The 12,509-nt window shown below is 38.9% G+C and overlaps 1 protein-coding gene across 1 annotated transcript in view; it reads left to right on the plus strand.

The window, feature by feature from the left end:
* Positions 1-12,509, plus strand: part of CPS1 (carbamoyl-phosphate synthase 1) — a 141,590-nt gene that overhangs the window by 18,024 nt on the left and 111,057 nt on the right. The window contains exons 5-6 of the mRNA XM_089672227.1: positions 2,694-2,753; positions 8,358-8,450. Of these exons, the coding sequence (XP_089528353.1) occupies positions 2,694-2,753; positions 8,358-8,450 (153 nt within the window). The remainder of the gene's footprint in view (positions 1-2,693; positions 2,754-8,357; positions 8,451-12,509) is intronic.

The following is a 12,509-nucleotide window of genomic DNA, read 5'->3' on the forward strand; positions in this document are numbered from 1 at the left end:
GGCTCCATGATCCCCTATTGCCCGGGGGCCCCATGAGTTGTCAGTCCGCCCCTGGTACAGTGTCAGTGCTTTTAATTAACACTGATCACTGTATTGGTGTCACTGGGGATATCAATGACAGTTAGTCAGTTCCCCCCAGAGTCAGAATGCCTGCCGCAGTCCTGCAATAAGTCGCTGATTGACGCCATTATCAGTATAACACAAAAAAAAATTCCAGTATATATACCGCCATTTGTAGACGCTATAACTTTCACGTAAACCAATTAATTTACAAGTATTGGGATTTTTTTTTAGCAAAGACATGTAGCAGAATACATTTTGGCCTACATTTATGACAAAATTTGATTTTTAAAATTTTTTTACTGGACATGTTTAATAGCAAAAAGTCAAAAATATTGTTTTTTCCTCAAAATTGTTGGTCTTTTATTGTTTAAAAATAAAAAACTCAGAGTCAATCAAATACCAACAAAAGAAAGCTCCATTTTTGGGACAAAAGGACATAAATTTCAATTGGGTGCAGTGCTGCATAACCGCGCAATTGTCACTTAAAGTAACGCAGCAAAAAAATGGCCTTGTCAGAAAGAGGGGTAAATCTTTTGGAGGGCAAGTGGCTAAAAGCGCCAATCTTTCACCCATTGTCAACAGGAACAAAATCCAACAAAGCCTTTCAGTTTGCACATTGTTGCAATATTTTAATCCAGGGTAGGACAAGTAGCAGGATTGTTACATTGGAAGGTTTTGTGCCTACAAGCTCCAATGATGAAACTCTGGCATTACATAAATGCTATCCAGTTATTTCAGGCCACACTAAAATGTTTGCCCTGCCATTAGGGTTAAAGAGGAACTTTACTCAGCCTAACCCCCCATCCCCAAAATATTTTTATCACTTGTCCTTGTTTACAAAAAAAATACTTACCAGACTATGGAGTCTAGTGTTGTCTTGCTTGAAGCAAAAGTTCTTAATTTTCCCCTCCATGTTTAATGGAGGTCAGTTGCATGCATAGAACCCAGTGAGCCTTGCCAGATCCCCAGACAAGCCATGGAGAACTGTAGAGACCACACATGCACAACAACTCCTGGGATTGCTACATCACACATCTCAGGAGGCAATTTGTAAGATGTCCACACATGCTTTCAAACGCTGCAAGGTCACTACCAGAGAACTGGAGAGGTGGGGTGGGGGGGGGGGGGGGTGTTTGGAGACCTGATGTCCTCCTGGCCTAGTCCAAGATTTAGCAAGTAAAGAAAAAAAATAAATTGAAAAGTTTTTACTTTCCAAGTAAAATGTATTTTTTTGGAGCAAAATATTACTTGCATAATTTAAATCACAACTGAGACACAGAACAATTTAAAAAGGTTCAACATTGTTTTAACAAAATCAATAAAAATTATATCACTCTTAAATACAGCGCTGTAGTAATAAATCATACAAAAAATACACATGAATTCAAATAAAAGCTAAGAAATATATAAACAGCAAAAATAGACAAAAATATAAGGAGAAACTTATTTAGGTGTCCAAACTGTGCGATGTAATGAATCAAAGACTCTGCAGTCAAATGTGAGAGTAACTGCTTAATAAATTAACTATCACCAGTTAAAAAGTTCCAATCCATCCAAAAAAGACAACTAATATCCAAAATGTTTTTTCGTGCAACACCTTAATAGTTTTGTGTAATCTCAAAATCCTGTCTCCCTCCACCACTTGGATAGACTGACAGTCACCAACTTAAATTGCCACTCTCATTCCAGAGATCAGCCGATAAAGCTCTAGTAATCCAGTCAGTTGTAGTAATCCAGTCAGGTTATAAATCCTCTTCCTCTTCTTTCTCTACTGCATTTATATTAAAAGATTGTGAATAAAATTGGCAAACATTGTGTAATATGGCAAAAATCCAGGGCTTATTTAAAGCAAGTAGGCATACTCACAAGCAAGCACTTGAAGCAGATTGCATACAAGTCAGTACACTGGCTGCCCCAGGACCTCTCCGCCCGCTGTTCAGAGTTCAAGCCAGTTGCCTTCCTTCTCAGTGTGTGTCCCTGGGTCCCCACCTCACAGATTCGCATTTGATTGCTGCCAGGCCACGCCCCAACACATCTAATCATCAAAATGACCTTATTAAGAGGATGGTCTAGTGGTGAACATCTCCTATCTTTTATTGTCAATGCATTTTGCCAGATTGTTTGCTTTCTTTTTTCCCCTTTTTAGAATTTGTATTCCTTTGTTTTCCAATTTTAGATCCCACAATACTGTAACTATATTTACATATTGTTAAATTTGTTGGATGTATAAAGTGGGAACACTGGAATTGCACAAAACAACAGTGGTATATTTCCCTGCCCCTCTCCTACTGTAAGAGATTGCTGTTTTTTGTCCTGGTCCATGTATTTTTCTCAAACATTCCATCATATTATTATTATTATACAGGATTTATATAGCGCCAACAGTTTGCTCAGCACTTTACAATATAACGGGAGACAATACAGCAACAATACAGTTCAATACAAGAGGGTTAGGAGGGCCCTGATCCTTGGAGCTTACAATCTAACATATTAGTCCATATTATTCTCAACTTTCAAAAGCTGATTCATCCAAACATTAGCTTCTGGCATGGGGAAGAATAGTCTATGTTTTAGTAAACCCTAATACTAAATCTCTATTCCTTGTAACACTTTTTATTTCTCTCTATTAGGTTCCTGCACTTTGTGGGATTGATACCAGAATGCTTGCCAAAAAGATCAGAGACAACAAGGTACGTTTGCTTATTGTTAGAGGATATTCGTATGTTTTACTGTGTCTAGCACTGAAGAATAAACATAAAAATAGTAAACAACACTAAGTGGTCTTGCAAACTAAAATAAAAAAAAAACAATAGAAAAAACTTGTGCTAACGCTAGCCGATATCTACCTTAGCCACAAAACTCAATAACAAACTGTGCTGCGCTATAGCGAACTGCTTATTGCGCATATATACAGTAAAAGTAAATAAAGTACAAATTAAAGTGAAGTATTGACTCAACAAAATTATATAAACAGAGACAATGCATCCAGTTGTAGTTTAAAATCCATTTATCAATCCCCATATCCCACTGAAGGAACAAGATAAATGAGTGCATCTCACACCAGAGAAACAAGCAGCCAGAGTTCCTTGACCCCGTAAATGAATAGAAAAGTCATAAAATGCATGGGTTAATTTCCCTGGCTCCTCTCAAGGCAGGCAACTTGATAGTAGGTCAAACTCAGGAATACTCAAGGATGTTCAATCACTTCCCCACAGAGGACAAAAAGGAACTCCAATGGTCTTTTCACAGGACACTTCTGATAGCAGGCATCCATGCATTTTACACTCAAAGAAAGCATAAAAGGAGAGCCATGCTCCATATAGTGTAAATCAGCCATCGCTCTTCTATTCAAAACTAAAAATGCACTCACTTGTGAAAAGATCAAGACATTGCTGAAAACAACATCAATCCAAATGAGCATGTGGGACACTTCCAGTATGAGATGATGCTATGTGCGAGGCTCCACCCTGACACGTTTCATCAAATGTGACATTGTCAAAGGACTGGAACCAACCTCAAAGTCATCAATACAGGTATATATATTTAGAAAAATTTCCTAATGCCTTAGATGAACATTGATCACAGCTGAAGCAAACCATGATCTCCCTAAGATGGCCAACGCTACTCCAAGCCTCATTATGAAATCAAAGATGGCCGCCATATCCGAGCCAAGCTTCATTTTCAATGTAATATGGATGGCCTTATTTCCAAACTATGTTTTATCACTTTTGCTACAAATTTGTTTAGTTAATACTTCATTATTTTGTATTAGATAAGCTTAGGCAGGATGCTTACATTTAAATGGTTGACAGGTTACTTTTAAAAGATAAAGTAGTACATGAGCAGTTTCTGGTGAAACTAGTAATTATAAAAAAAGGGCACCTTTAGCACCATTGGGATTATGTGACTGAGGTGGAATGTGATTGGTAATTTAACATAAATGGAGACCTGTGCCAAGTAGAACTGTAGGGAACAGCTGTCTTTCAGGAGAGGGCTTGTGCAAGGGAAGCTGTGGAAGGCATAGAGAGGATTTGATATTCCATTAAGTCCCTAAAATTTCCAAATATCTATTAAAGTGTAACTAAAACAAAAGCATAACAGTTTTGAGTGAATGGTTAAAATCGTGTTGTTATTTTATTGCTATCTTGGTTGCCGTTAAGGGCAATCACTAATGGTAATAGTAAATGTTACAGTTGCCACCGGAAGTGAATAGGAATCTTCCAGTGGAGACACCCCCATTCTGGTGACAATTGTCTAATAGAGGATCACTTACTGTTGTGTGACACACAGACAAAAAAAAAGAAATTTTTTCAACAACCTGCTCTATCCAAGTAAATAAGGACTCAAGGTAGGGGCCTGAGGCTAGAGTTTACAGAATGAAGCAGGGAACACAAGTATCCAAGGCTTCTGGAAGCGTAGAATGCTGAAGTGTCTAATGGAGGCTGCAGGACTTGAACAGAGAGAAGGTAGGAATCCCAGGCTGCTGAAGAGGTAAGTATGCTATCTCCTCCTTTGCAGGAAACTGCTTTGGGCAGTTATTGGAGTGACAGATTTGTTTTCAGCAAAATACAAAGCCACCATCCATTTAGTGCAGTAAAACTGAACACTGCTCTTGCATTGCACTCCCTAAAGAAGGGCACTTCCATAAAGCAGCACCACTAGGAGCCTTTAAATCTCAAACAGAACACACTTTTATTACAGTGAAGTAAGTGAAACTCTGAGATTATTTTTCCCACAGCAAAATGCCAAACTATCAACCTTTTTCCCTTTACAAATTGGGCCCTTAATATATATCTGAAAACTTATTTAAAAAAAAGTTTATTGCATTGTTTTATAATTCATGTCCCAAGGTGATAATAAGATGATTTGCAAACATTGCTTTTCATATTTATGCTAAGAAAATAATTAAACTCCTCAGCTTATCTGCAGTTCCACGTGTTAACTGTTTTCCAGAGAGCTGCAATATTAAATAAAAAAAATAACACTAACCTTGGACTCCTGTTGTTCTATTGTATGCTAATGCCTTTCCAAGCAGAACTGGTAACTGACAGCTTCTATACCCTATTTCTCAAATTAAAGAACCAATTGTTTCTAAAATATGCAAATAAAACAATCCCTTTATGATATGAAAAGAAAAAAACACATTTTCTATAAAAGAAGCTTGCATTTATTATGATTTTGCAATATTGCCTACCTGTGAGAATACCAGGGTGCACACATATCTCAAACAATGGGATGCCATTCAATTGAATTTGTGGTGGGTTTTTACATATTCTTCCCTAATGTTAAAATTGTTTTATATTTCATTATTTTTTTGGTCATGTAAATATGCAATGTTGTATATTAAGATTTTTTTCATTCTCATTTTGGGTCAGCAGGTAGAGCTTCAGGCCACTTTGGAATTTTGTTGTAAAAAAACATGTTTACTGATCTCACTAGCTCCAGGTGAAATTGATCCACACAGAGAACTTTAAAGCACCAACCTTTTTTTGCTTGCCCTAAAGAAACCCTGTCACCTAGTTTCACTTAAAAATATGTTAAGTAATGAATTTTAAATGCTCACTTTTCCTTATCATAAGTTATATTTTTTCACTTGCAATGTACCTTTAACTAAATTTAACTATGCCAGGAAAAGTTAATTCCCTAGCACAACCTTGTCTTTTTCCTTGCACTTCATAGCTCTCTCCTCTTCTTGGAGTGTTTAAACAACTGTCTGTGCTGGCCAAGCTTCTCTGCCCCTCCTCTCACATCTCTACATAACCTTTTATGTAGCTGCCAGGGGAATACTATGAATTGTCACTTGAGTGACAGCTCTGAGTCTGTTGGGGCAGTTGACATCATCCAAAATAGTGGTGACTGGGAGCTGTCTTAGGGTTTATGGATGTGTACACAAGGAATGCTTTTACAGGTAAATGATCTAACATACATTCAATGTACATATACCTTTATGAGAAGATTTTGGTAAAATGACTGGTCAGGCAGAAGAGTCTTGATGAGGAGGGATAGCTTGTGCAGCTGTGATCCACTATTTTTTTTAGTAGCAGTATTATGGTGTGCTATATCCTTATAGCACACCATAATACTGCTACTAAAAAAAATAGTGGAAGCCTGGGAGAAGCCTCCGAGCATAGGAACTGCAGCAAGCTTTTGTTGATAATGTATTACTTGAAAGAATGATGACCAACAATTTAAATATTCAAATTAGAGCAGTAGTCTAAAAATGTCCATTGTACACCACAAAGTTCCTTTATCTTTAGTCAGTAAGATATGGTCAGCATACTATATGCCATTAAAGACACACCAGTGTCTACTTGGTTAAATAAATCTTTATTAAGGTGAAAAGAATGTTTATAAAAGTGTTATAATCTTAAAGATGTAATTTACCATTTGCTATCTAGAGAAAAAGGTTAAACTAGAAAATTATTATCATTAAAATGGACCTGAACTGTAGAAGAAAGAACTAGCCACTGCTATTCCCAGCAATCTCCCTGCAGGCCTTTTTTTCCCCATTATTGACTTACCATGCCTTGCTTTATCCTGTGGGATTGATTTACTAAAAGCAAAAGCAAATAGCCTGCTCACTTTGCAAGGGAAGTTGCCTCATAACTTAGTGAATGTGGGGAAGTTTCACTTTGCAAAGCACACCCAAGCACATTTAAGAATTGTTTTCCTTGCACTCAATAGGATGATGGAATCAGCACAGCTTAAACTCATTCAGTAAGTGTTGAAGCAAATCCACATGCAAAGTGCAACTTCCCTTGCAAAGCGAACCACTAATTTTCCTTTAGTAAATCAACCCCTGTGTCTCTGTGTGGAGGCAGCCACCTTAGCAGAGTCAAGGCTTTGCTTCCTCATGTCTGAGCTGCCACCTAATGACTGCTGTTTCAATGACTGGTGGAAGAGTAATTAGGAAGCAGCGGGAGAGATTCAGAAAGAAAGCACAGATCTATTGACTAAATAAAGCAGAAGCATGAAGATTCTTGCAGTGCAGGTCTTTGGGTCAGATTCCTCTACAGCAAGGAGAACAATGAGCAGCACAGTAGTGACATCACCAAATCTCATTTCAAATCTCCTGAGAGACACAGTGAGGTTGATTTACTAAAACTAGAGAGTGCTCTGGTGCAACTCTGCACAGAAACCAATCAGCTTTATTGCCAAAGCTTAAATGAACAAGCTGAAGTTAGAAGCTGATTGGCTGCCATATTCTGCACCAGATTCTGAGTGCACCAGTATAGGTAAATCTACCCCAATTAGATTCACACTATAGATATACATCTATAAATCTATAGGCACAGGAAGTGCACTGCTATTTTTTCAGGAGGAATTTCAGGCAAAATGTACACATTCACAGGGTACTGCTTAGACACAAATATTTTTTCTAGATGTTACCTAAAACATAACATATTCAGGCCCACATCAATGCTACTATTTACAAATTTTTCATAATGGTGTAGTGTTGTACAATGTGATCCTAGGGAGGAGGTGCACAATTTGTATGGGTCATTGACCTGAGAGACTCTTCTAGAGAGATGCACTCTCTTCCCATTACAAGACTCTATTTATATATCATTGTAATAAGTTGAAATGTTACAAAAATTAACTTGGGTAAACAAGGAACACATCAGGAAATGTCTAATAGGTAGAAATGTTTATAACAGTGGTCTCCAAACTGCGGCCTGGGGCCGGATGCTGCCCTTTGTTTTCCTTTTTCCAGCCCCAGGGGCACTACTACTTCCACTGACATTGGGGCATGCAGTAATTCCTGTCACTGACAGCAACCGATGGGGCACTATTCCTCCCACTAACACCAATGATGAGACACTATTCTTCCTATGGACACCAATTATGGGCCATTATTACTGATGCCAGGACATTTTCTACTCCTGCTGGCCACAGTCTGGCCCCTCTAAAGCCTGAAGGATAATAAACTGGCTCTTTGTTTACAAAGTTTGGAGAACCCTGTTTTATAATGATGAATTATCAAAAAGCTAGTCAATTTTCTGTGAACAAATGATCAAAAATGCATAGTGATGTTGCCTCTATTGGAAACTACATTGCAAACAAATAATAAATCCAGAAATACAGCTGCAGTCACATGTAGTTCTCAACTTTGTATGGTAACATTCAGGTTTGCACTTATCCCTCCTCCATAGTTCCCTAATGTTAAATGATATCACTCATAAAATTAAGGGAACAAATGGGATGTCGGGAGGAGGTGGAGTCAAACTTAAATTTTACAATAACATCTTAACATTTATTCTCATAAAATATAATTCAATTCTCTCTTTACATAGGGAACTGTACTGGGTAAAATTGAATTTGAAGGCCAACCAGTGGAATTTGTTGACCCAAACAAAAGGAACCTTATTGCAGAAGTATCCACAAAGGTAGGAAAGATGTGCAGTTTAATACATCATTACAGCATTACTTTCCTATGCTTGGTATTATTGAAATGATTTTGGTTTCTATTTTAATCTTCCATAATGATGGAGGTATGCTACCACATATTTGAAAAATGTAGTATTGTAAATTAAGTTGGTTAAATAATTACCTAAATAAATTAATAATTATTAGTTATTAATGATAAAAATTTCTTAAGCGTGAGGTATAATTTATATTAAACTAGTGAAAGTGTGACCACAGAAGCAGTTGTGGTCATGAACACAGTCTGATGTCTGGTAAGTCTGAGGAGGGACTACAGTGGCAGGGTATGTACAGTACTGTAGGAGAAGTACAGTGTACAAAGTGGAGTAAAGTGGAGTATATATTGTACAGCATAGTTTACTGAGTGACACTGTAAACTTCAATTGACCCAGAATTATCCTTGGGTCTCCACTCCTAACCCATACCTTTTGCTTGCACTGCCCCTAGTTATGCACATAAGTATTGCTACTGTTGCAAATGTACACATTGACTACTCCAAAGCTCTAGAAGCAAGAGCCTATGTTATCTTCTGCCTTTGGGTGTTGTATATCCGTGCCTGGACAAGATCATCGATTGCCCAGGGTGAAGAAGCCAGACTGCCCCCACCTTTGCTGCCCCCCTTAGTTTATTACACATATGTCATTGTGCACATAATTATCTTCTGCAACTGGAAACCCACTCTCAGCTGTTATGGTGCTTGTCACAGCATCACTGAGCAGTTAAGGGTTTACAAATTGGGGCTTAACATGGACCCGGATGTGAGTAGGGTAATCTCTGATCCTAGTCTATGGCCATGCCACGCCTTCACCTCTCTTGACAAAGGATACGCAGCCAACAGAGACACTGTGTAAATCCACAGACAAAAATAACCAGCACACCAAGAAAATTAGAAACCTGATTTTTATTGAGATCTCAGAAGCAAAACATAGCACATGCAACAAAACTGATGTTTTGTAGACTCACAGGTTCTGAAGGGCTCCGGAAACAGTAACATGACTGGAAGAAGTGGGGTGAGGAGGGTGATAAGAGAGGAAGATGGGCCACTCACACAATGTTTGTGTTTATGCCTCTAGTGCTAGTGAATATATCAAGCGCTGCTGCAAACACACGCTTATTAGAAAGTTGTTGGTGCTTTCTTTCTCTTCATTGTTGCTGAAACTAAATCCTGTAGCCAGGGGTGGACTGACCATTTGGCAACTCGGGCACTGCCCGAGGGTCCTGGGTCAGTAGAGGGCCCCATGAGATGCCCCTGGTACCTTTTTCATAGGCTTTTTTGAGTTTGGGCAAGGACACAGGGGCCCCATGATCCCCTATTGCCCGGGGGCCCCATGAGTTGTCAGTCCGCCCCTGCCTGTAGCATACCTTCCCTATATAAAAATATGGTGGCAAGGGCAGGTGCCCCCTCCTTCCTCCCCTTCACTTGTTGTCCTGTGTTCATGTATAGTCTTGCTTGCTTCCCAATCACTACAGCAATGCTATCATCAAAGACAAAGCATACGGTTGCTATTTAGGTGAGCCAACTGTTGGCCCATCATACTGGGCCAAGAGGAATGTTGAGGGGGGCCAGAGAGGGGGCACGTAAAAGCACTACCCCAAAGTAGCATACTACTGTTCTGGACTGACCAACTAATATAGCATTGAAAGGGGGAACACCCTGGGGGGAAAAATAACATTAAGGAAGGAAAATATGACAGGTAATGTCCATAAGCAATTTAAGTAAATACCTGAACATCCCATATGGTTTTTAAAGGAAACATTGCAGAGAAAATTCACCCATCTTTAGTATAATGTCAGTGAATAGTCTGGATGCCACTACTGTAGCATGAATAGAACTAAGAAATTACTTATTTTGCTATTTTGCTATATCAAAAGCAGTGTGGCCTTTAAAGCAGAACTCCTGGGGTAGGACAATAAGCAAACTATGCTGACAGTGGCTGAAACCAAATTGAATTACAGGTATATACAAGATTTAATCATCTTTGATATTTATTTATTTATTATTCCTAGCAGAGGAACTTCAAGTCTTCTGTCCCACTGCTGTGTTTCTTGCTTTCATGAACCTTAATCGACATCATGCTTTAACTGAGATTGTGATTCTTGATTTACCTTGAACTCAGTTCCAAACGTGGAGGATTTACTACCCAAATTAGCAGTGGGGTATTAGATTGTGCAGTCTGTTACACTTTACTGCTAGCAGCTGCTAACATACAGCATTTTACAGATATTGCAGCTGCGCACATGCAGAAAATATTTAAAGTGCCCTGGAGAAGTTAACTAATACAGTAATATTAAAGGACAACCCCGGGCCAAAACTCTTAAATCTCACTTTAATCTGTAATTTCATTGCTCTTTAGTAATCCTTTTCTGGTCATCAGACCTTGTCCGTCTCTTAGATGCCCTCATTTATGAATGCTGCAGGACCTTGTGATATGTTTTTCTGACAGTTGATGGGCAGTGCCCAAGCAGTATTGGAACTGCAGACCAGGCCCTCGACACTCCAAAGCAGAAAAAGGAGACCTATGACCTGACCTGTCACCAGTGGTGTATTTAGGTTTTGTGCTGCCCTAGGCAACAAAATCCCCCCCCCATGGAGAGAGACTGATATTGACCATCAACACGCCTGCCCCCCCCACCCGAGAGAGCCTTCCACTACCATCGCCCCCATACATGGCCACTCCCCTTCCAGCGAGAGAGAGAAAGACACTCACCTTCACTGCTCTGGACATCCCCAGGAATGAGAGTCAAGCAGCCCGCAGCCTTTCTCAGATCGCACCCTGTCCCCAAGCCGCATGTGTCCCTTCTTGCATCCCTTCTTTCGGGGGGTGTAGCCCCCCTGAAAAATGCCGCCCTAAGCAAATGCCTTGTTTGCCTTGTGGTAAATACACCCCTGCCTGTCACTGAACCAGACTTTTACATATGTTATTGGGTTTTTTAGATCTAGACTGGGTACTGGGTTGGCGTTCTTGTTTTTTTTCCTTCTAGAAAAGAGCTTTGAGTGTTTTGTGCTTTAGAGCATTTAAAGGTTTAAGGTTTTCTAAAAGGAATTTACTAAATGATTAAGTTTGAATATATTTCATTGTTACTGGCAATCTTCAGTACCAAATCAAATATTGTGCAATTTCAGAACATCATGTAATTACCCTAAAATCTTCTTGAGCTTAGCATCTTGAAATATAGCACAATCATATTGTTAGTATGCATTGTCCTGCCTTGGGCTGTATTGAAGACAACCCATTCAATCATCCCTGTTTTACAGTCACCTTAATAAAGGCCCCAGTTTTGTAATTTCATGGTTTATTAGGAAGGTTGGCTGTCTGAATGCATTAAGAGGCTGACACATTTTCACTTGATACCAGGCGCAACAGGAAGTATGTTCATAACTTAAGCTTGAAGGCTCTTAAAGCCATCTAGTAAAATAAACTTGACAATAATGAAATTTACCAGTGGCAATAATTAGTGAACGCAGTAATCTGTCTGCATCAGTGATAAACAGCAGCTTAATATAAATCAGCGTGAGGTACATTTGTTTTCAGCAAGAGCCAAAAATTGATTTCTTAACATCTGCTTCTGCCTCTTTCATTAAAATGCTGTTCACACCAATAAAACGGGCTCCAAATATTTTAGCAGATGAAGTTTGGATATAGAGATTATAAAATGTTTCCAGTTGATGTTCAAGGTGTCACACTTAATCAGAGGTTTCCTACAAGGCCTACAGGCTTTGTTTAAAAAGGAATAGCAGTAAAATGTAAATGGGATCATTTTGATTAGACAAGGAATGATTCACAAAGCACCCTAACCAGTAACAACAAATTAGAATCTACATTTTGTCAGTCAAATTGTCACAGCACACATGCACATTCTGGTACACTTTACCCCTAGTTTGTCCTCCTTCTACGATGCAAGATCTACATTCCCCATCTGTTGCCAATGTGGCCATCTTCTCCTGGTCTTCTTCCAGCCCAGCATACTAGAGTTGGTTCATAAAAGGAAATATTAAATGGTTTAACTATAGTTTTGCCTAA

This window comes from Staurois parvus, unplaced genomic scaffold, assembly GCF_062004578.1.
Source record: "Staurois parvus isolate SC_StPar_1 unplaced genomic scaffold, SC_StPar_1.0 ptg000011l, whole genome shotgun sequence".
NCBI classification, from domain to species: domain Eukaryota; kingdom Metazoa; phylum Chordata; class Amphibia; order Anura; family Ranidae; genus Staurois; species Staurois parvus.